Source organism: Ciconia boyciana, chromosome 15 (assembly GCF_034638445.1).
Source record: "Ciconia boyciana chromosome 15, ASM3463844v1, whole genome shotgun sequence".
In the NCBI taxonomy this organism is placed as follows: Eukaryota; Metazoa; Chordata; class Aves; order Ciconiiformes; family Ciconiidae; genus Ciconia; species Ciconia boyciana.
In genome coordinates, this window is record NC_132948.1 from 12,490,277 (window position 1) to 12,515,108 (window position 24,832).

Sequence of the window (24,832 nt, forward strand, 5' to 3'; positions counted from 1 at the left end):
GGAAAAGGAACCTTGTCCTTTATTCACTGCAAGTACCTGAAAAATTGTAAATAACCTCATGAGATCAGGCTGGTCTTTTATAAAGGTAAGGCTTTAATTAGAAAATGTTATCTCTTGTCCCTTGAGGCCAGCGTCTCCAGATGCATCACAGCCATCTAATCTTTAAGCAAAGGCACACTTAAAACAACAGGAATGTGCATTTGAGCCTTGGTGCTGTCTAGACATCCTGTCTTTCTTTCCACAGAAGCATGGAAAAGCTTGCATAGAGTTAATTCCCACTTAAGGCCGCTTACTTCCAAGTTGTAAGATTTGCTAGTTCTGTTGTGAAGGATCTAAAATACAGGTTGTGATTCTCTCTAACAATCACAGCAATTGAATCAGCCTTGGTAATTAGAAAAAGGTGCTTTTTTTGGTTCTGTTTGGTTGCTAGTCTGCTGAAGAACGTATCTCAGTGGAAGGATGGTTGCGTATGTGTTTCAACTGTTGATGCTTTACTGGATTGTGCCAAGTCCTTCCTGCCCCCAGTTTCCGTGCTACGCACATCGTGTCCATTGCCAACAATTTCTGTTTGTATTCTGTACACCTCTGGAAAAGAGCAAGAAGTTTAAGCAACATCTTTGTAAATGTTGCTGACGAATGCAGTCCTTCACTGAAATATCGGTTTTATTTCTTGTTTTATTGCTCCACCTTCTGGTTAACTTAAATTTCTTTTTCAAGCAACAAGTGGGATAAGGAGGAAATCATTTTTAGCGGGAAAATTCTCCTCTCACCAAGATGACAAACATAATTAAAAAGCCCGGTTCTGCCAGCGGGCGCGACACCGGGGCACGGCCACCCGCCGGCGGCAGCGGGGGTGGCGGTGTCCGAGGGGCCCCTTTGCCAGGAGCTGGCGGGGGATCGGGGGGGGACCCCCGAACCTCACCATGTGGAGAAGAGCGCGTCGGTATCATGAGGGGAAACGCCCAGCGCCGGTTTCATTTCCCGCCCGGAGAAGCCAGCGCGGAGCAGTGACCGCTGCCGCGCGGGCGGGCGGGCGGGCGGGAAGGAAGCGGCGCTGCGCTTCGGCCGCCTTCGGTTCCGCCCCCCGCGGCCGGCTGCGCCCTTCGGGACTCTTCGGCAGCCTTCGGCAGCGCTCGGGCCTCGGGAGCCAATCGGAGGAGAGCGTGCGTTCCCGCCTTGCACAGCTAGCGCGTGCCGCCCAGGAGGTGTGCGCCTGCGCCCGGCGCGGTCGGCCTGAGGGGCGGGGAGTGGGCGGGAGTGGTCGGTCATTTGCGAGGCGATCGGGGCGGTGGGGCTTGTGCCTGGGGCACCGGCCTGCGGGCACCTTCGGCTGCGAGAGTGGCTGTTGACCCTAGCGGGAACAAAGTCGTGTGGCGTCGTGAAGAGGACGGCTTGTTGTGTATCGCTGGGGTGGGAGCAGGGTCCTTTCGCGGCCTGAGGGCAGGCTGAGGTAACGCCGAGGGCCCGGCAGGGCTGGCGGTGGAGGGGGGGCGCCTCTGGGCGCGGATTTTGGCCCCACAAACTGCTCGAGGCTGGCGGAGAAGTTAGGGCCGAGCCCACGCAGAAGGGAAGGGTCGCTGTGGGGGAGAGGGTGGACAGGTCTCTGGGGCCAGTTTGCATCATCGGGGAGCTAACCAGGCGGTAAGGGTTGGGTTGTGCTTTGGGTGAAGTGTGCGCCTCTCCTAGAATAAGCTAACAAATTAGTCTGAATTGAGTCTCAAATGTAACTTGAACATAATATCAGTAGGCCCTGAGTTATACTTGACTGAGGTTGCATATCATGCCATGCTCTGCAGTCTGGTTGACTTTCTTCACAGCTTCAGAATTTGTGGTGGGCTGTGCCAGTCAGTTCAAACTTGACTATAAGAAGCTGTAACTTCCCTGCAGTACCTGTTGTGGCTCTGTTAGTGTGGACATCCAAGAGCAGGGAAGTTTGCGGAGGAGGGTATATTTTACTGAACCAGTTGAAATTAAACAAGGACAAATGCAGTAGTGTTGCTCATGATATTTATTGGAATAAGGATGGGGAAGGAGAAGATTGAACACTAATGCTGAAGGTGGTTTGTCTTAGAAGAGAAGATGACAGGAAGAGCTAGAGCCAGAGCAAGAGGAAGACCTCCAGGGCAGGAGACTGCTATTCCTTCTGTAGGAGTTACATCTGTAAGTTGGTTCTCTTTATAATTAGCACAGCTAGGCTTTGAAAAGTCATAGTTCAACTACTTCCTATTTTAATATCAGGTATATATGTTAGATGATATATGTGTGTATGTATATATTATGTCAGGTGTATAGTTATATTAACTCCTTTTTATTAAGGAAATTTTTATATGCTTACAAACAAGTGCTCCATTGTAATACAATTGTCCTAACAGAGCTAGTGGAAATAGGTAGACATTTTCATAGTCTGCTTTGTCCACTGTGATATCCTGCAGAGAAGCAGAACATGTTAGGCGGCTGCTGCTGTTGATGCATATTTGGGCAGAACCTGGGTCTGGCAGGTATTCTAACCTGTTCCTGTTGGTTTTAGTTTTAACATCAAGGGCTTTCTGTCTCTGCATTTGAACTAGTGTTTAGGGCTTGTTTTGTGCGTATATGCCCTGTTCAAACTGTAGCTTGAAAATGGCTGATACTTCTTTATTTGCAGCCATTGCCGCATACCTGGAGACTTTTTAAAGCAGTTCCTCAGATTTGTCACTTATTAATAATCATCTTTCATTTGAGAATGTGATTAGACTGGAGGAGTGTTCCTAGTCCCTTTCTTGCCAGTGTCAGAGGAGTTTAAATTGTGATAGAAGGTAGTTTACAGTTCTGTTTCTCAAATAGTGAAATGTGTCTTGCATTAGCAGTAGCATTGATGCACCTCTTGAACCTGGAGCAGAATTTATAAACCTAAGAGACCCGATTACTTCAAACTTGGTCTCTTTGACTTGAATAGAATTGTTAGTGGAAGTCAGGAGGTGATATCAGTGTCCTGCTGTGGGTGAAGAGGAAAGTAAAGGAAAGGTACTTTACATGGGCTGTGAATATCAATGCAGTCTGAGTGGAGAAAAGTCCGTTTTGGCTTTTTTTTCTACATAGGCTGCCACTGTTCTACCATGTAGACTGTGCGTATCTCCCTCCAAGAGGGTTAGTTCCGGAAGTGTTTCCAAAGACATGTTGAAAAGAGGTTGCAGAATAAATGAGAGGGTTTATATTAGATGTTTGGAAAATGAGGGCTTAGGCGTGCGCTCTGTCTCGGTTTAAGTGAGAACATAATCTGTGCTGGTTGCAGGGGAAGATGGGAACAACTAGCCGTGTATTGTAGAGGTGAACCATACCATTTGACGTTTACACTGGACTGATACAGAGGTATCATAATACACCAAGTTCTTATTACTGAGGTTTTTATCAAAAAGCATCAGTGAGATTTAAGGAGGTCAGGGGCCTGCCCTTCCTTACTAATGTCCTGACAACCCTGTGATCTTTCTTGCTGCAGAGGTAGGAAAGAGGATAGGTTGGTCAGTCCCTGGGAAGTCCTTCCCAATGTGGAGACTACAGCCTCCAAGGAGGATCCCAGGAAGATGGAGCTTGGCTCTTTGTAATGGTGCATGGTGGGAGGAGAAGACACAATGGGCACAAATTGAAGCAAGAGTTGTTTTGACTGGACATAAAGAAAAATGTTTTCATGATGAGGACAGTCAAGCACTGGAACAGGTTGCCCACTGAGGTTGTGCAGTCTGTGTCCTTGGAGATGGGATAAATCTCTGAGCAACCTGATCAGACCTCATGATTGACCTTGTTTTGAGGAGGAGGTTGGACTAGAGACCTCCTGAGGTTTCTTCCAGCCTGAATTATCTTGTGGTTCTATGAAGGACAGGGTTGTTGGAAACCCCCTTCCCCACACCCATACAGTGAACCCTATCCCAGCATAATCTCTTGCTTCAGTTTATCGTAGAATCATTAAGGTCGGAAAAGACCTCTAGGATCATCTAGTCCAGCCGCCAACCCAACACCTCCATGCCTACTAAATTGTCTCCCGAAGTGCCACATCTACACGTTTTTTGAACTCCTCCAGGGATGGTGACTCCACCACCTCTCTGGGCAGCCTGTTCCAATGCTTGACCACCCTTTCAGTAGAGAAATTTTTCCTAATATCCAGTCTAAACCTCCCCTGGTGCAACTTGAGGCCATTTCCTCTTGTCCTATCGCTTCTTACTTGGGAGAAGAGACCAACCTCCACCTCTCTACAACCTCCTTTCAGGTAGTTGTAGAGAGCAAGAAGGTCTCCCCTGAGCCTCCGCTTCTCCAGATGAAACAATCCCAATTCCCTCAGCTGCTCCTCATGATGATTTGACATGGAGCTCTGCTCTGATTCTTTAATGGATGGGAAAGGAATATACTCAGCTCAGGATAGCTGGGGCTCAGTGCCTAGCTGTTGGACTAGAGAATCCATGTAGGTGACGCTGCCACTTCCTTCAGGGGCCAGGATGGAATATAGGTGAGAGAGGCAAAGCAGAACTGATCTTTCCTGAACTACTTTTATGAATACTACAGGGAGCACAAAACTTGTGATAATATGCTATTACTGTGATAATACTGGACTCTGATAACTTTCACGTATACTCTTTAGGGTTGTGTACATTCCATCTTTGCAGTAGCGCTTATGGATATTTACAGACTTCTTAGAGGGTATACTTTTGACAGGTGTTATAACGTGTAAAAATAAGGTGGAGAGTATAAGAACAGAGAGGCCTGCTTAGTTACTGATCTTCTGCTTAGTGTCAGAACATGCATATGGGAATCACAGGACATGTGCCAAGCGCTCTGAGAGCAAAGGAGTAGAGGAACTCCAGGAATGGATTGCTGGCAGGTTGTGTGACACAGGTTCAGGGGGTTCCTACTGCTATGTTGTAGGACAAGACAGAGCCAGGCTGGCTCTCTGGCTCAGGTTTCATGATCATCCTTGACATTGGCCTCTTGCTTGCTTACACTTAAGTAGGGACCTCGATTACTCCTGGAGGGACTAACTTGTGGGGCAGACTGCAATCTGGTAACATGAAACTCTGAATTGAGGGATTGCTCATGGCTGAAGGTTGTGTGTTGTGGTTCTTCCAGGAATTACACTTTTTAATATTATGTATTCACTAGACAAAAACCTGTTTTTATAAAATTAAGTAGTCAGCTACTTGAAGTACCAGAGGGGTGGTTAAAAATGAGAGGTCCAGAAATTTTAGTTAGAGCTTGGAAAGAGAAGATTTGCATTTACTACTAGTTAAATGAACATTAACTTACCAAAAAAATTTCTTGAACCCCATTATTTTGGAGTATGAAGTAAGAGTAATAACTCTGGTACTCAATACAGGAAAAAAGATTTAACCTTATGTAACTGTTACACTTGGGTATTTGAGTATTCTGTATTTGGTTAGCGACTTTATTTTCCTGTACTGTTGGCAGTATGCTGTTTCTTCAGTTGCAGTAGGAAAAGTTGTTCCCAACTGTTGCAGGTTCAACAGGCTTTGCCAAGTCAGCCACCTGGCCGTTGGCAACCTCAGCAGCCACATGTTCCTCCATCGGTATCAGAAGAACCTGGTGGCCGTGGACGACAGAGGGGCCCTCAGAGTGTTCCACAAGGCCAGAACGGGAGAAGGCCAGAAGGTCAGAAAGGGTGAAAAAGTTCATGGCCCACAAGAGCAAGTGTTTTGAAGATAATTCAGTGAAGACGTTCTTTAGATTGTATTTCTAATTTTTCTTTTCAAAATTATATTTATTACTAAGATTTAGAAAAGTTCACTATACATAGCTTGTGATGATAGTATTGTCATTCTAAGGTGCAGTATAACTGAACCAGGCATTTTGAAAACTACCTTAACTGTGCTCTACTCCATCTGTATCATCTCCTCTATCAAAATAGTTTAAAAAAATAAATTAGAAAGCAGTTGGCACAATTGACTGCAGAATACCAATAGTAAATTTCATTTTGATATTTCATTGTTTTTCTTGAATCTTAATACGGAAGTTAAATTTCTTACTTATTTTGCATCACAGTGTGTTTAAACATTTTGGTGCTAGCCGGAGCTGAAATGAAAGGTCTGTCCTCCCTGTGTTTGCAGAAGAGGTTATTGATTTGAAGGGTTTACATCTTTTTTTCATCTGGCTAGTGAGCTGTTCTGTTTGCTTACTAGTTAACTGTCTGTAAGTCTCAGGAAGCTGATATGTGTTACCTGAATGCTACTTTAAGATGAATTTACTACAGAGCAAAAGCTGAAACTTAACATTTAATGATTTATCTTAATTTTATATATATCTGACTTTCAAAATTGAATTGTATTTAATTCTTATTTGTATATAAAACTTGATTGTAATTCTTCCTCAAATTTCAAAACAATAGGATTACAGATTTCAGCAGGATTTCAGGAATTGTCTTTAGCAGATAGGGGTGGACGTCGCAGAGATTTCCATGACCTCGGGGTGAATACTCGGCAAGCCATAGAACATGTTCAAGAATCAAAAACTGGTATGTTCAGATTAGACTACAGACATATAAGAAAGTTGAAATGAAAAATAGTTTTGCTTTGTTTCTGCTTTTAGTATCCCCTAGAGAGCCAAATAAAAAAATCTTCATCATGGACTAGAAAAAGTTACACGTTGCTCCCGGTATCTGAAGAGGAACAGTAAGATGACGTGTCTGATGGCAAAGTGCTTCAGACAGAAGTTGTGTAGCATTTTAAATTGCAACTATTTAGACATAAATGATGATCCTTGTATGTTCCTGACGTCCACTTCTTCAAGCAGGGCTCTGTAGGTTTGCTCCTAGAAGTTCCGGTTTGTAACACATTGACCTAACCAAATTCATAAAGAAATTTATTAATTTAGAAACTTCTTCTGAAGAAAATTTTTAGTTTAAATAAAAGGTGATGCTTCTTTCCTTGAGATGAAATCATGCATGTGAAAAGAAGTAAAAGGAGGCTGTCATGGTGGTCCTGCCTTCTTGCTAGAATGTAGTAGTTTTTAATGTTCAACAGTTCAGGTTCTGTGCTGATAATAGTTTTGCATTGCAAGTGACTCTGAGACATCACAACAATATAACAGCAACCATAGTCCACTTTTGCTTAATTGAACGGTAACTGGAGCATGCCATAGGCCCAGGGCTTAGTTCTGCTCAAGAAGCAGTATAGTTGTTTTCTTTCTTACCTAGATTTTTCTGTCTAGAGCTATGCTGATGCTAGGTCATGGATTGCTGTACTTAGTAGGCAGCTGTATTGCTGGCCTTTTGCTTTTTCTTTATAGCTTTGTACAGTTTTCAAGCATAATATACACACTTTGTATGTGGTAGGATTTTTTGTTTTCATCTGGGGTGTTGTATTTCAGATAGGAAACAATGGGTAATGAAAACCAAATTGAATGAATGATCCATGATTGTCTGCAATGTATTTTTTGTATTAGACTTGTGTCTTTAAGCCTGAAAGAAATTGAAGTGAGACATGAAAAAAATAGGAAGAAATACTGTAAATAAGTGATCTGGAGCTAGTTCTTACTGTTGTGGCTTTTTTGTTTGTTTGCTTGTCTGTTCATTTGAAAAATCTTGAAATACCAAAAGAAATGTCGTCTTGTCAGATATGAATGGGAATGTGGATATCTCTGGTGATTGATACTCTGTTAGTTTTTGTTCTATGTGCTCATGATGCTATTATGATTCATGTAAAGCAAGATTAATTTGTCCACAAAGGAAGTTTATGTTTTGGTGGAAATTCATCTCTCTAGTATCTGCTACTAATCCTTTGGGGACAGGTTACTGATCTAAATGCTTACCTCATTTGATGCGAGAGTTTTCCTGACAACTGGAGGAATTACAAAAAGCTCTAATAAGCAAGTAAGTGTCTATGATAACACTGTGCCTATGTGAGCATTTCCTGTAGCTTACTGAGCTAGAACAGCTGTAGAACACAACTGACCTCTAATCTTTGTCCGAATGCCTCAGTGTTTTAAAATTTCTCAAAGCTGTTGAATTAATAGCAACTGGTAAAATTTTGTAACTATTAAGATGTTTGCCTCTCATTTTAGGTTCTTCAGGTATTATGATAAAATTAATTACAAATTACTTTCGTTTGACGTCTCGACCCCAGTGGGCTTTATATCAGTACCATGTTGGCTATAGTCCTGAGATGGAAGCACGCCGTCTTCGATCAGCTTTGCTCTTTCAACATGAAGAGCTAATTGGAAAGACACATGCATTTGATGGATCAATATTATTCTTGCCAAAAAAACTAGGGAACAAGGTGTGATATGAGAATGCTATTTTATTTTTTAATTTGCCTTGCATTTTGTGATGCTTCTTGTTTCTTACTGGTCTGGGTGAAGTTAGAGAATTGATGTCCCATGAGCAACATTTAGTTGGATTGAATATATTAGTATAAGCTAATTTGTTTGTGTAGAGAAATTTGGTAATTAACTTCTGGTTCCAATGCTTAGGTTCTGCAAGCTAGAGTAATCCTCTGCACAGAAGTGGATAGTACAGACAGTATTTTTCCTTTAGTTTTCTTTCTGCTTAGATCTTTTAATAACTTCTGTATTTTAACATTCAGCATAATTGAAAGGATGGATGTATTGGGTGTATGTGGCAAGGTTTTGGTAGCTGGGGGGGTCTAGGGTAGCCCCTGTGGGAAGAGGTTAGGGGCCGCCCTGTGGTGTACACAGCTATTTCCAGCTGGCTTCACAACAGACCCACCGCAGACCAAGGCTGAGCCCATCAGCAAAGCTGATTGCACCTCTGTGTATTTAAAAAGGGGAAAAAATGCCAGAGCAGAAGAAAAACCTGAGAAGAAAGGAGCAGCAGAGGGAAAATGTCCTGTACTGATGGTAACCCCTGCCTGTCCCCCCGCTCCTTGTGCCACTCATTGCCTCACTGAAGGGACTGACTGTAACCAGTGGTGTTAACAGAGGGGGGCAGAGGAGTCCAGAGTGAAGTTGAGCCTGGAAAAGGGAGAGGGAGAAGATGTTTTCACTATGTGTTTTAATGTTTGTCTTTTTGCCTCCCAGTACCTGAATTAGTAGATAAATATATATTAATTGGCAATGTATTAAGCTTATTTCCTCAAGTTGAGTCTTTTTCCCGCGATGGTAGTTGGTAAGTGATCTCCCTGTCTTCATCTTGAATTTGGGTTCTTTGGGGATAGCCTCCATTCTACTCCATTAGTCACCTTCACCCAAATGAATGAAGCATTTTTAGGTTGTAGTTTACAGTCTTAGTAGGAAATCAAATTCCTGTTTCAGCTAAGTCTTAAATTATTACTTAGAATCTTAATGTACAAGTCCAATATTAATGGAGCAAAGTCCAGATATAGCCCTGTTTGCCTCTAGTTTTATTAACCTAACTTCACTTTCTCAGGTTACTGAAGTATTTAGTAGGACTCGAAATGGAGAGGGTGTGAAGATAACAATCACGTTGACTAATGAGTTGCCACCTACTTCACCTACGTGTCTGCAATTTTACAACATCATTTTTAGAAGGTTTGCTGTCCAAGTTATGTCTTTATAAGAAGTCATTCTAAAAGTATCTGACTTAAGTTTTTCCTTTCCAAAGAACGGACTACAAATCAATATTACAAGTATAAATTTTTAAGCCTTTGTAGCTACCGTTACTATGTGGCCAACCACATCTGGCAACATTTTAGTGTGCAGTTACATGTGTGTTTCTGGCACATGTTAGTGTGAAACGAGCTTATACCTTTTCCCTGAGCGAGCAGATTCACACTGGAGTGCTAACTGTTGTAGGCAGTTAGTCCTCTCTCTGCTCTCCTTTTGTGTCTGTGGATTTGCCTCTTAAAGCAAATAGTAGTGCAGGACCTTGAACTGGCAAGTTACTTTTTTTGCTGTAGTCTTTCCACTTAACCTTGGTACCTGGACTGCCTGGTTCATCTGAAGTGTAGCTTGTTTAGACTGGTACCTTCAACTGGTCGGTGAAGGGTTGGGTTGTATGCTAACTTATTCTCAACTGATTAATTGTCATTAGTAAGTGTCCATGGCCTTTCTAAATTGAGTTTAATGAAAAGTTCACATTCTTGAATGTTTCATCTAGTCAGATGAACAAAAAATGAGGTTGTGCAGAGGGATGGGACCATGTGTAGTTTGAGAAACTGAATAATAATGGTAAATGACATCCATATTTCAAATCCTAGGCTTCTGAAGATGTTGAATTTGCAGCAGATTGGACGTAATTATTACAACGCCAGTGACCCAATCAGCATCCCTAATCACAGGTTTGGCAAAAAGGATACTCATGTTTAGGAGGGGTGCAGGGAGAAAGGATGATATTTTGATACTGCTCTGGTGGATTATCTTGTAATAAAACCATGGACTTAAAAACTGGTATTCCTGGGAAGCATGAGACCTGGCTCTCCTAACTTAGTTTCTTCTATGTGTAAGATCTCATTACTCTTTACCAGTGTGTGTTCTGCTATTACATTTTACTCTAATGTCAGAAACCTTGCTTAAATGTCTGTAAGGCTGAGATCTCTGAATACTTGAATTCTAAAGCTCAGGAGTTGTCCAGCCTTCATTCTGAAGGCCATTTAATCTGCCATGTAAATTCATATCTGGCCATACCCCGCTGGATGGGTAGTTCTGGAACTCGCCTATTGCTAGCCTGTCATGTCTTGTCCCTGTTCCCTGCCAGGATCGCCTGCAATGTGACTGATGCTTCTGGCTAGCCCTAGGCCTATTGTACAAGTTCGTAAGCTTGAGTTTGACTGGGGCCCCATCATATTGCTGTGGTGTACTCCTTGCCATTAACCTAGCCTGCACAACCTAGTTGATGGAAGAAACTGGACAGTGTTCCAGTTAGATAGATAAACTGGATAAAGAGTGTTCCAGCTAGATAAACTGTTGGTCTTTTTCTCTTTAAAGCTTCTTGAATACCCATACAATTTGTATTTAAGATATTTAAGACTAATAGCATGAAATGGGTTTCTTAGGTTTTGAGGCATCCTTTCTTTCACTTCAGTTGTATTGCTACATCATTAAATTAATCTTTTTTTATCTTAAGTTGACTAAAGATAACTGCATTTAAAATATTTTTGGTTTTGTTAACTTTCAGGAGCTTCTTTATATTTGGATAATGGTTTCTTTGTGTCTTGACTAGTGTCTGGGAAAGTGGACAGAAATAACTCAAGGGGTCAGAATAGAGATGCTTTAAAGCACATTAAGATTCTGTCTGTTCTCTTTTGACAGGTTGATGGTTTGGCCGGGCTTCACAAGTTCTATCCTCCAGTATGAGGAAAGCATTATGTTATGTACAGATGTGAGCCATAAGGTTCTTCGCAGTGAAACAGTGTTGGATTTTATGTACAGTCTGTATTACCAGGTTGAAGAGCAAAGATTTAGAGATGCCTGTGCTAAAGAGCTGATAGGTTTAATTGTCCTTACGAAGTAAGTCTCTTTGGGCTCTTCTTGTCTTAGAGATCTGTTTATTTTTTTGCATGTTCCATGTCCTGAAGTATACAATGAAGCATCAGAAAGCATGAAAATGATACCATTGCCAAGCTAGCAAACTAGTCGAGGTGACAGCATTTACAAAAGCAGGAAGTACGTACTCAATTAGTTCTGTTTTCATTTGGTTTTATTACAATTTAGCTTTTAGTAGAATTGCTAGCCTGTTACAATTGAAAACTTGAAGTTACTGCTGCTGATGGGAGCAAAACTTTCAACTTACATGAGTATTGCTTTTATCCCGCGGTTCTATTTCTTTTCTATTTGAGTTAAGATTTTAAAAAAAACATGATGAAATTGCTTATTTAGGTATAATAACAGAACATACAGAGTTGATGACATCGACTGGGATGCCAATCCACAGTGTACCTTTAGAAAAGCAGATGGTTCTGAGATCAGCTACGTGGACTACTACAAAAGGGTATGGAAACTTAACTGTCAGCGTGTGTGTTATGCTTTACTTGAAACGTTAGAGCGTTGTTAGAAGTGTACTTATGATGCATGGATTTATAATTCATAATTTTCTTTAGTAGAATTTTATTTTTAATGGATACTTTGTAATCTGAGAGCAGTAAGTAACCTATGCAGCATGATTTGGCATGAGTAGTCCATCCCAATGAGTAGCTGGCCTGGCAAAAATGCCAGGAGGCCTGCATGGATGAAAAACGAGCTCCTGGGGAAACTCAAAAAGGAAGCATACAGAAGGTGGGAGCAGGGACAGGTAACCTGGGAGGAATACAGAGACATTGTCCCAGCATGCAGGAATGAGGTTAGGAAAGCCAAAGCCTAACTGGAATTGAATCTGGCCAGGAATGTTAAAGGCAACAGGAAGGGCTTCTGTAAGTGTGTAAGCGACAAAAGGAAAACTAGGGAAAATTTGACCCCACTGCTGTGAATGAGGCAGTAATGGTGACACAGGATGTGGAAAAAGATGAGGTACTGAAAGCCGACTTCACCTCAGTCTACTAGCGAGACTGCCATTCAGGATTCCCAGGCCTCAGAGACCAGGCAAAAGTCTGGAGCAAGGAAGACACTGTTGGTGGAAGAGAATCGGGTCAGGGAATACTTAAACAAATTAGGCATACCTAAGTCCATGGGCCCTGATGGCTTGCACCTACAAGTAACTGAGGCAGCTGGCTCATGTTGTTGTGAGGCCACTGTCAATAATCTTTGAATGATGGTGGTGATAGGGAAAAGTGCCTGAGGACTGGAGAAAATCAAATGTCATTCCTATCATGAAGAAGTTCAAGGAGGATGACATAGGGAACTACAGGCCAGTCAGCCTCACATTGATCCCTGGGAAGGCAGTGGAGCAGCTAATCCTGGAAACCATTTCTAGGCACATGAACAACAAGAAAGTCATTAGAAGTAGTTAGCATGGCTTCACCAAGGGAAAGTCATGCTTGACCAACTTGATAACCTTCTATGACTGACTTGGTAGATGAGGGGAGAGCAGTGGATGTTGTCTACCTGGACTTCAGTAAGGCTTTCAACACTGTCTCCCATGAGATCCTCACAGAGAAGCTGATGAAGTGTGGGCTGAATGAGCAGACAATGAAGTCGATTGAAAGCTGGCTGAATGGCCAGGCCCAGAGGGTGGTGATTGGTGGCACAGTGTGTAGTTGGAGTCCAGTAACTAGCGGTGTACCCCAGGGGTCAGTACTGGGTCCAATCCTGTTTAATGTCTTTATTAATGATCTGGATGGTCGGGCAGAGTGTACCCTCAGCAAGTTTTGGTGATAATTTACTGGAGGTAGAATATATGGACAGTCATCTTAAGGGAAATTACTGTTTGATACTTTTGGTTCTTTGAAACAAAGTTTATGTATGTCTTTCATAGCTTAACCTTCTCTACCATTGCAGCCTACCACAGTAATTGTGAAATCTTTCTGCACATCAGTTTCAACAGGATGGGACTTAATAAACTAGACACAAAATTTTTATTGTCCATTCTAGTTCAGGATGGAGTTTATAAATGATAAATTTTCTCTGCCTTCTTGCCTTTGCTGATCTCACTTTTTTGTTTTTTAAATGCTGTCCTTTGGATGGTTTCTGAGGTGTGTTTCTCTTTAAGAAAAAGTTAAACTACTGAGTATGTTTGACTGTCAGCTTGTGTCGCCTTTTTGTGGGGTGTTTTGTTTTTTTTTTAATCTAAACTAAATTAGTGACTGCTAGACAGAACAACTCTTGCCAGATGCAAGGAAAGGTTGTGGGAGGGTTGAATTTCAGAAACTTCACTTGGAATCTTGTTTGATTCTTGTGATGTCTTGAATTAAATTGCTCTATAGGGCAGGAACCTCGTCCATTACTGAACTGGAGTGAGCATCCTAATCTTGAGTTAGATACTCTGGGTGATACTGCCTCAGGCAAGGCAGAGGCATTGTTTCTGTTGTCTCTTACAAGTCAATAATTTGGTGGCACCAATAGAGAGAATAGTGCTTCCCTCTTTGGTCTTTTCCGACAAAACCAGTTTCTCGCAAGTTAGATATGCCTGTTGAAAAAAGTGGCTGGTTGCTTTTGTTTTGTTTTTGTTTGTTTTAGGAAAAATACTCATTTTCTAAAGTGAGCATTATTATTAAGAAGATGGAGTGTTTGTTATGAATAAGCTAACATGCAATATATATTTCTATTACAGCAATATAATCAAGAAATTACTGACTTGAACCAGCCTGTCTTGATCAGTCAGTCTAGGAGGAAGAGAGGAAGCATGATGCCAGGACCTGTGGTTCTAATTCCAGAGCTGTGCTTCCTAACAGGTACTGTAGCATTTTTTCATATCAAAGCATCTGTCAAACTACTGTCATGCCTACTGACACTGGTATTTTGACAGCACCCTCTTGCCAAGTTAAGTAGAAATGTTTTGTTTCTATAAATGTGAGTTTAGAAACAAGTTTTGTAGCTAAAAGATTAGGTATTTGAATGAGGCTGAAAAGTTTGAGGGGTTTTGATGTTGCATAGTCTTTATGTACGGTGTTCAACATTGGCCCACTGATAACTTGTAGAGATTTTTGGCGGTAGAACTTCTGTTGAAAAAGAGAAATTTAATATAAATTGATAATTTTGTAAGATACATAAATATGTATTTTCCTCTGAGATACTCACTTTGCGCTAGCAGTACCTGTCCATCTCAGCACTGTGTTGTTTTGATTTGGAAATGTAAATAAAGAGCTGCATGTTGTGTGATTTCCTCTCAAGTGCAAAAACGCAGAAATTTATTTTCTATGCAGATGGGAATGTCTGTACAGGGAGCAACTGAAAACCTTGATGACTACGGACACCACTTTATGTGTCTGCAGTACACACATAGTTAATCTGCATGACTTGCAAGTTTACTTTTCTTAGTCCTTAGTCTGACTTTTACTCAGAGATTTTGCTGTTAACAGGATTAACTGAGAAGATGCGTAATGATTTTAATATGATGAAAGACTTGGCTATTCATACGCGGCTGCCACCTGAGCAAAGGCAACGTGAAATTAGAAGACTTATTGACTACATCCAAAAGTATGTTACCTTAATACCTTCTGTACTTCTTTGTCATGAAAAATTTGTATGATAAACTCCTTTTTTGCAACAAACTTTGGAAATCTTACTGGTTTTAAAAAAGAAAAGTCTCAGCAAGAACAAATCTCTTTATGTTTTAATTTAAATCTTGTTTTTAAACAGAGATGACAATGTTCAGAAGGAACTCCGAGACTGGGGTTTAAGCTTTGATTCTAATTTATTATCCTTTACGGGAAGAGTTGTTCAAGGAGAAAAGATCCTTCAGTCAGGAAATGTGGTAAATAAAACAACTTCTAAAATCTTCTGGATCTCTCTCTGATGAAGCAAGTTCTTCAGGAAGGAAATACTACTTGTTGGTTTATAAATGAAGGATTATGAGTGAAAACGTTATACACAAGTCTTTGTCCAAACAGGAGACTCGCAAACTTCTTAAATTGCTTACAGGTTCTGTTTAGAAACACCTGAAGATTTTTCTGCCTTGCATTACAGTAGTGTCTTCCTTGCAAAACAGTCCCTCTGTCTAAACAAAGTCATTTCAGATACACAAACTAGGAGACTGGAGATGTTTCTGACTAGTTTCCATTTATTAAAATAACAAGGCTTTCAAATGAAAAGCCCTTAATTATTTAAGTTTCATAGATAGAACACATAGTAGCTTTTCACTCAAAGGTGGGGTGACTCTTCGGTATGAATAACTTAGATTTCAAATAAGTTGTAGATTGCCATAAAACATGTATTTGCTCTGTACTAGAGGTCTTTTGTTTTGAATGGATGCTAGATGGAAAAGGGCATTCTACAGTACCTTGTTCTGTATATCTGTATTTGGTAAAGCTTTCTTTATTCTTGTTATTGAAAAGATCTGATATCTTCTTTATAATAATACTTTTTTTCTCAAGCAGTTACCTTATTAAAAAGAAAAATGGAAGAAAAATAAGTCAATACATAAACAGCTATGTCTTTGTAGCACAAAAACTGTGCAGCAAATAGTAGTAACTTGTCTGGGCTAAAACTCGTATTTGCATAATTATGAATGAAATGTTTGAAGAGTGTAGGATTTCTTGAAGGGGCTAGATAAAGTTTACTTTAAATTAGTGACAATAGCAGTAAAAGAGCAGCTAAAAATCAAGTCATTTGTTCTAGGCAGGAGTGTTACAGTCTGTTTTTGAAGTGCATGAGGAAGTAATTGTGGTATAGCTTGGTTGGTAGGGTGTTGATTTTCTTTCTCTCCCATCTCTTATTTACAGTTTGATTACAATCCTCAGTTTGCTGATTGGTCAAAGGAAACTAGGGGAGCTCCCTTAATCTGTGCAAAGCCTCTGGACAACTGGTTATTAATATACACACGGCGCAACTATGATATTGCTAATACATTACTTCAGAATCTCTTTAAAGTCACACCATCTATGGGAATCCGAATGAACAAGGCAACCATGTAAGTGTCTTTAGAAAGCTGATGGAAGAATCATTTTATACTTATTAAGGTATATCTGTTAGCGTGCTTAGGCTGTTAAATGAGCAGATAGTATAGTATGGCACAGTACCGACTTCCGTGAGATTTTTAATAAAGTTGCTTTCAGTATGCAAATTGTTCACTTTTCTCTAGTGACTGATTTTCTTACTTGTACTTCTGTTTGTGAGACCTTTCACTGGGGGTTAAAGCGTGCCAAAACCAAACAGTATTAGACATACAGTCATTGAGCAAAACCTTCTCAAGTGGAGCTATATGTAACACAAGAAGGAATATATATTTTCTTGTGGACTTTGGACGTACTCTGATTTGTTCTCATTGCAAATATCTTCCTTTGAGTACTTGTGCTTGCTTTTAACTTAGAATTTCATTGCTCTTGGAAGCCTAAGTTGGGGATGATTCCTTTTAATCTTCAAAATGTGTGAATATTGTACGATTATTAGTAGCTATAAATGTGACACTTCATACTGTACTGATGCATAATGAGCATTTATGTTTTTGCTGAAGTTGCAATAGCTGTTAGGTTTTTATCTGTAAGCATTTTTTTTCTCTTCCTTTTCAGGATTGAAGTAGATGATAGAACAGAAGCTTATTTAAGGGTTTTACAGCAAAGTATTACCCCTGACACAAACATAGTATGTATTTGAATCTGTAGTTTCATATCGTGTTAATCTCTGTAATTGGTGTTTTAAGATTAGTGGGACTCATTCTCAGAAATAAAACTTGGCTCCTGAGTATTTACTACATGCCTACTCATACTGCTGTTCAAACCCCAGACTAACTATGAGTATCCTTCTGGAAAAGAGCTTTTGTACTTGGCTCCGAAGTATAGACACTGAAACTTTCCAGGTATTTCTTTCAGTGTGAACACTTGAATATTTCTCTTGAGCGTAAGAAACTTTTCCTAAAGAACTACAACTGTTACACAAATCTGAGAATGCAGCTGCTTACAAACATTTTTTTTTTCTTTAAAGGCAGTTTGTGTTTTGTCTAGTTCCCGAAAGGATAAGTATGATGCTATCAAGAAATACTTATGTACAGATTGTCCCATTCCAAGTCAGTGTGTGATTGCTCGCACTTTAAGCAAGCCTCAGACTGCGATGGCGATAGCAACAAAAATTGCCTTACAAATGAACTGTAAAATGGGTGGAGAACTTTGGAGTGTTGAGATTCCAGTAAGTAACTTTTTTTAAATGGTAACAGTTTTCTTTATTGAGCCTTATTTAAAAAGCAAGCCTTTTTCCCCCCAAAAGAAAACTGAGTATTCTTTGTGTAGTTTGTTTTGTGTCTGTAAGAAGAGGCATGACCTTAAATAAGATATAAGGAGACATTTAATTCAATTCAGTGCCCATGGTTTACGTAAGTGTCCTGAAACCATACACCTTATGTCATGATCTTGTTACGCTATCGGATGGAGATGATAGGTGTTTTGGCATGTCTTCACGTACTAATACATGTTCTGTATTGATTCCTTTGAAGCTGAAACAGGTAATGATTGTGGGAATTGATTGTTACCATGACACTTTATCTGGAAAGCAGTCAATTGCAGGATTTGTTGCTAGCCTGAATCAAACAATGACACGGTAAGATTTGAATGCCAAAGAAAAAAACCAGAATCTTTATCTTTCCCTTAACTGAAAAGTAGCTTGAATGTGGTGGGCTGTCATTAAAGTGTCCAAATTGATTTACTGTACATTGTTAATAAGAACTATATATTGTGAATTATTATCCACTGCATCCCTTAAGGAATAGCCTTGTCCTTCCAGAGTGCTTGGGAGAGGGGGCAAATGGTGGGGCAAGGGCTGGCATGAATAGAGGGCATCAGGGTGACAGGCTCTTCTCCCTTCTGAGTTGAGTGTGCAAAAGATTTTTGATTGAGAGGACTTGATTGAGAGGTGGTATTTGTCTACCACAGGGCCTTTGTGAGGGAAATATGCTCATAGTACACTACCTCTTGCTTGACTGCCTTGACCCACAATAGCCATAAAGACTAAGTGGTCATAGCCATTTTAAAAATTACTTCAGTGAAGTAAGCCTGGGAAATGCTTTGAAGGTCATCTTTTATTTTGTTCTTCACAGGTGGTTCTCCCGCTGTGCTATTCAAGGTCGCGGGCAGGAACTTGTGGATGGGCTCAAAGCCTGCTTGCAAAGTAAGGGAAGGCTTTCTGCTCTTTTTGAGTCAGATCTAAGGAATGACAATTTTGCTTCCTGAGAACACGCTTCCTCAGCTGCCTTGAGGGGAGGCGTTACCAACTTGCACTGAGATAAAAACAGATTAAAAATACAGTTGTAGATATTGCTGAAAATTAATAGCATTTTGTAGACATTTTTTCATTGATTCCCATATTTCTTAACAATAATTAAATACTACTTATCAATGCGCTTCAAAGAATGCTTTAAAGGAGATGGATTTAAAGGATGACAGCTCCTTGCCATGAGAGAGGCCAGTGGACTAGATAATCTCCTTAGGTTCTTTCTTTTTGTGTCGGTACACAGGTAAACCAGAATTGCTTTTGCAGGTAACATTTGTGTATCATGATGCATACCTGTTTCAGGTTACTGAAAGATTGAAGACCTTAGGTTTCAAAACTTAGTGCTGTTTCTCCAGTAATAAAAACCTGGTTTTGTTTTGGAATGAATTGTCATTATAGCTAACAGCTTTTACTCTTTGTATTTTTTTTTAAGCTGCTCTAAGAGACTGGTTCAAGTGGAATAAGTATTTGCCCTCTCGTATTATTGTGTATCGTGATGGTGTAGGAGATGGACAACTAAATACTTTAGTTAATTATGAAGTGCCTCAGTTTCTGGATTGCTTGAAGAGTGTTGGTAAAGACTACAAGTAAGTCTGTTCCCACCAACCCCCTTTTTTTATACTGTAAGAGAACTGTCCACTGGGATAAAAAAAGTGGTGACAGATGAAGATTGTGTCATCTTTTCATCCTTACTTATTTTTACTTGAGCTCAGATAAGTGCTTTTCTGATGATTGTTTATGTGATTTGAGATACCTAACTTGTAATATTATAGGAAAAGTCTTTAGTACACACGCCACATGAGTATTCAATACACACGTATAGACACATGCACATATACTGTTTAGGCATTCTTGATGCGTATGGCAAGTAATACTTTTTTTCAACTGGTTGATCGTAGCCTGATTACTATCACGTGTGTCCGGTAGGTCCGTTTTTTTTCTTTCCACTTCTGAAAGGACTAGCTGTTGTCCAGTCACTTATGTTTTGCACAGTTCTCAAAGTTCTGCTTTAAAACTTATCAACTGCAGTGACTTGGTTTCTTAATCTGCTCTGAAAAATGAAAATATTTCCTGACACTGCAGGCAAGCAGAGCACAAAACAAGATATAGACAGTAGGAATTGAAGTGCTCACTTCTTCTGTTTAGCTTCTGTTAATGGCTTGCTCTTTACCAAAAATGCTGTTAAAACACAGTGTTTTCTATATGAAAAGATGAGGTAGATAGTAGAAATCATATCTGTATTTAGAAGATCCCTTTTTCATCTGTTTTGTGTCTGCCTATGAAGTTAAATATAAGCTGGATTGGTGAGAAATAGTATCAGTTGCACCTGAAACTAAAAATCTAAAGTTATGAACAACGTCCTATGTAATCTAAATCAGTGAAGACTCATATGTGAAATTAATGTCCTGGACAACTCCTAAAATTGCTTTTAATTTGAAGCTCTAGAGAATCTGCTCCTGAAATACTCTCAGCGCAGTTTTTCAGGGTAGTTTTTTATTTTTCTGTTATTTTCATTTATTTTAGTCCAAGACTTACTGTGATAGTTGTGAAGAAACGAGTGAATACCAGATTCTTTGCGCAGTGTGGTGGAGCACTTAAAAACCCACCCCCTGGTACTGTTGTTGACGTGGAGGTTACCAGACCAGAATGGTAAGTTGGTATAGAAGTAACACTTCTGTTTGCTGGCAACCTGATAATAAAGGAAGTATATCTGACATTCAATTGACCGTGGGATCAAGTAGAAGAATACTTTCCACACTTCTGTCCTTTTGAAAAGAAGTCATAGTGAGTGTGTAGATTAAAGAAATGGAGAAGCTTAAACTTTATGAATTCATGATGCAATTATTTTATGGTTTCCAACATGTAGTATTTGTATACATCAGAGTATTCTATATGCTTTAAGTAAGTGTCTGTGTGTTTCTTCTTTTGGTTTCTAAAGGTTTAGTACTGAGTGAGTGCCTATTGATAGGATTGCCCAACTGTCCAACAATTTCAGACTGTAGCTGAAATTAAATTCTGTCCAGCTGTAGTTTTGACATTGCGCATAAATTCTGTTACTTTGTAAGGGAGCATTTTATGAGCAAGTATTAGAAGTATTCTTTGGTGGTTGGGAAGTCACTAGAAGAAGACTCAGAATTGTACAGTTACATGTAGGTAAAGCGTACGCAGAGCTCATTGACTTCACTCGCTTGCTGTTCGTATTGAACGTTTTTGCAAGTTGTGCTCCGTGAAGCTCGGGTCAGGTATGTGGGAAATGCCAAGCTTGTTCCGTACATGACAAAAGCCTTGACTTTGGTCAAGGGATGCTGGAGCGCGTTGGGAACAACACAGCCTTCTGTGGCAGTGCACAGTTCCAGTCGGTAGTTTTGCCTTTCTTCGTAGTACTCGTTGGTATTTTACCCCCTTGCTGCAGGTGTTCAGATTGTTGCGACAGGTGACAAACATCCACATGTGGCTCAGGGTGCTAGAGTAAATGAGGAGCATAAGTGAAGTAGGTGTGCAGGGTGGTCATCAGGAGCAAAACTGTATATGATGAATGGTTAAGATCTTCATGGTCTTAAGACCTGTTCCATGTAATAAGATTATTTACATTTTTCCAGATCTCCTGGCCTTTCAGAGATAAAGGAAACAGATTGTTTCGTGACCAAAGCATAGGCATCCTTTTGGGGTTTACTTAATATGCATAAAGTGACTTGAAGAAAATAAGTAAGACACATTCATGGGGATTTGCATTTTTCTAAGAAAAGCACCCCTTTCTGTATCAGACTTCTGGGGTTTTGTTTTCTCTATTACAGGTACGATTTCTTCATTGTGAGTCAGGCAGTGAGAAATGGTTGTGTTGCACCCACGCATTACAACGTGATTTATGACACTAGCAAACTGAAACCAGATCATGTACAACGTTTAACCTACAAACTTTGCCATATGTACTATAACTGGTCGGTAAGTATTTCCTCTGGGAAATGATAATATTTTTCTTCTAAGATTGCGCATCTCTATGCAGTAGCAACCCACAAGAAGGTAGGAAAAGGTATCCTTAAAACACCCGTGCAGATCCAAAAAGCCTGCAAGTAAGCCTCTTGACCTGGAGTGGTGGTTTGAGAACTAGACTTTTTGTAATTACGTGATCTCTCTGAAGTCTGAAGATTAATCCTTATTCTCACAAGAAAATACTTGTTGTGTTGAGTATTGTTCCTAAATTCTATGTCGGAACTGAAATGATTATTTCTTATGTGCAGAAACTCGTACTTCTTTGTGTGGAGATGGAACAGTGTTCCTCCATTTCCCTTGAGGCTTCTTCTGTTGCATACCAAGAGCAGCACACACTCAGCTCACGCCTGAGGTGTGCTTTAGATTTGTCTGTAGTAATCATAAATATTTTGCATGACTTACCCGTGTCCCACCTGGATGCTGTGAGATCCAGCATTGCATGTAAACCTGCTTAAGAGGCTTTTTTGGAGTGAGGGGGGGACTGGAGTTGGTAAGTTTTTTGCATCTGTTCTTCTATAAAGCATGGGAGCATGGGGGTTTTAATGTGTTCAGTGTATGTAATGTTGTTTTCACAGATCTGCATATACTACAGGGAATATAAATGTTACATGTATCCCAGCTTTTGAATTCCAGGACTCTTTCTGTTACGGTGAATGCATGCTTATTTAAATGACTTGAAAATCATTCCCTTTTTTTTTTTCCCTTCTGCAGGGTGTTATCAGAGTACCTGCTCCTTGCCAATACGCTCATAAACTGGCTTTCCTTGTCGGTCAGAGTATTCACAAAGAACCAAACCTGTTGCTTTCAGACAGACTTTACTATCTTTGAAGTTGAGTTACCAGCTAAAAAAAATAGTGTAGTTCCTTTCTAGGGAATGTAGAATTGTCTGAGGTTTTGTGTGGGTTTTTGTTGGGGTTTTTGTTTTGTTTGTTTTTTTTTCGGAAGAGACACGTGCATGGGATAATGAGTATGTGCCATTGTGGAACTTTATTTTCATTGTAGCAGGAAAAAGCTTGAGATGGCAGATCTGCATTTTGAATAGGTCTCTGCTTGCTATAAAAACTATGTAATATTTTATTATTTTTTAATACTTATGAAAGTGTTTCTGGGATTCTTCACAAAAGATTATTACTTGTTCTTACTTTTATTTATGCTTTGGGGAAGTCTTACACAAAATTATTTTTAGCATACAGATACATAGTTATGTGGACTGAAACTAAAACTTCTCCAGTTAGCACATTACACTTTTAATTTTCAAAATGTTGTTGCTTCCTTGTTTTTCTTGGCTGTTAAAATGAGGGCAAAATTTTGTCTCCTAAACTTTCATATCTTAAAAAGAGGCTATCGGCCATTCTCAGTTATCAAGGCTTTGTTTTAAGATTGCATAGTGCTGCAAAGCTTTGCAGACCAACTGGAAGGTGTCTTGTGCTCACTGCGTCTCCCTAGGAGTAGAGGGAAGTGAAGTGGGACTGTCTCAAACTGGCATAGCTGAGGAGGAAGTTCTGTCTGTACCAAAGCCTCGGGAATGACTGTCAGAGGCAGAACCATTTCTGTATCTTACCAGAGCTACAGGAACACCTTTATTATCTAAGGCTACAGTATTCTCCACAAAAAGTGACAGCTTTGTCAAAGCTTGAATGGGGTCTGTGTGACTGACACTGGACTGTCCTATTGACGTGCTTTTTCTTAGTCTTGTAACTTCGTATTTACTACATAGTGTGAGCAAATCGCTGTTTTAGACAACCGCAAATCATAACTGGAATGAACTACATTTCTTGGTTGACAGTGTTTAAGTGCATGCTTGTTAAATGAGAAAGATGATTTCCATCAAAGAGCATCTAGTGCACTGATGTGCAAAAAAGTAGATAGGTTTACTATTCATGGGGTCATCTCGGTTGTGCAGTTCCAAGTAATAGGAAGTACTTAGGCCTTGGTTTGTATCGTACTTCTAAGACTTTAATTGGTAGCTCTTCAGCAGGAGTAGCTTAATTTGTAAAGCAAATAGCAGCTGTGTTGATGGAAGGTGATTTCAGATTTTTGCATTACTAGGCGCAGAGTCAAACTAGTGCATATGGAAGTATTTGGATTGGTGCTGTGTTTTTTTAAAACTAACCTGTTGTGAACCTTGTTCCTCTTTGCGAGATTTAAATAAAGTTGTTGCTGTAATCCTTGCTTGTTTGATCGTGTTAGATGTATTTGTGTACATACTTCAAGACTGGGTTTTGGGCATACTACATGACATGTGCTAGAGTAACTTTCTAACCATTCTTTGCCTCTGGAAAGCTCCTGGAGTCTTGCATTTAGATGAGCCTTTATACTACCGTAAACTTCAGCAGTGTCAACAGTTCTGAGAAATGAGGGAGCTCTGTAACTTGTATTCAGTTCTGTGTTTTTTCTTTCCTAGGCTGAGAGAACTGTACCAACTTCTTCCACGTGAAATGTGTAATGAAGAGAGGCATAGGGGGTTTTGGCAAAGATTTTGGTCTTTCTGATGTCCTACCGTGGTAGCTTTCCCTGTTCACTCCTTGTATTTTGTATTTCTTCCTAGTTACGTATCACTTACTTACCTAAACCTGTCACGGGTGTTCGTTCTGGTCTGGTCTCTGTCATTTGAGGGCAACAGAAAAGGAGGTAGTGCAGCTGCTTCCTTAGGCAGCTACGGAAAGGGAGGAAAGGGTCACCGCGCCTGTTCCTGCTCCGCGTGGGTGCGGTGTTGCTGCGTGCTTAATAATCGCTCCCTGGGCATGGATCTTCCCGTTCCTGTCTAATCCTTTAGAAAGGGAGGGAAGGCTAAGTCAGGAATCAGGCAGCGGATACAGTAGATTCATGAAACATACTGCACTCTACAAAATATCAAATTATTTATTTATATAAAATATAATACACAACAGTTGTACACATGCACACACCCACACAGTACTTTACCACAAATTTAGGCCAGTTATTTTCCTTAATTAAATGTTATAATCTAGCACACAGTATCTTACAGTAATTTACATTATTATCTGAAGACAATGGGGACGCTTTGATCATTTATAAACCTTCCATAAATTACAAAAAGAAAGGCAGTCTGAAAAGTATGTATAAACAGTAAAAACAATTTACAAATGGACAAGAATTACAAAATAGTAACAGCCAATGACTGCCATCAATGTGT

At 40.1% G+C, this 24,832-nt stretch overlaps 1 protein-coding gene across 2 annotated transcripts; it reads left to right on the forward strand.

Moving 5' to 3' along the window:
* The first annotated feature begins 2,079 nt into the window (after positions 1-2,079).
* On the forward strand, positions 2,080-22,503 carry PIWIL1 (piwi like RNA-mediated gene silencing 1). 2 transcript variants are annotated; one of them, XM_072880221.1, is made up of 20 exons: positions 2,080-2,160; positions 5,484-5,634; positions 6,368-6,493; positions 8,041-8,255; positions 9,365-9,486; positions 10,155-10,235; positions 11,206-11,403; positions 11,773-11,884; positions 14,099-14,219; positions 14,847-14,964; positions 15,127-15,241; positions 16,209-16,396; positions 16,995-17,067; positions 17,407-17,607; positions 17,912-18,015; positions 18,512-18,582; positions 19,118-19,271; positions 20,209-20,334; positions 21,480-21,627; positions 22,387-22,503. In XM_072880221.1, exons 1-20 carry the CDS (start codon positions 2,080-2,082, stop codon positions 22,501-22,503), a joined length of 2,622 nt encoding a protein of 873 aa, XP_072736322.1. The 2 variants fall into 2 exon arrangements, with proteins under 2 accessions (XP_072736322.1, XP_072736323.1); XM_072880222.1 differs by having other exon boundaries at positions 5,484-5,605; positions 6,357-6,493.
* The last annotated feature ends 2,329 nt before the right edge of the window (positions 22,504-24,832 follow it).

What these genes read in the sequence shown, in the direction of transcription:
- PIWIL1 (XM_072880221.1), top strand. Translation starts at nt 2,080, where the DNA reads ATGACAGGAAGAGCTAGAGCCAGAGCAAGAGGAAGACCTCCAGGGCAG. An exon ending in ACGTGGACTACTACAAAAGG is followed by an intron (nt 11,885 to 14,098) that starts GTATGGAAACTT and finishes TTTCTATTACAG; the next exon opens with CAATATAATCAAGAAATTAC. An exon ending in ATATGTACTATAACTGGTCG is followed by an intron (nt 21,628 to 22,386) that starts GTAAGTATTTCC and finishes TCCCTTCTGCAG; the next exon opens with GGTGTTATCAGAGTACCTGC.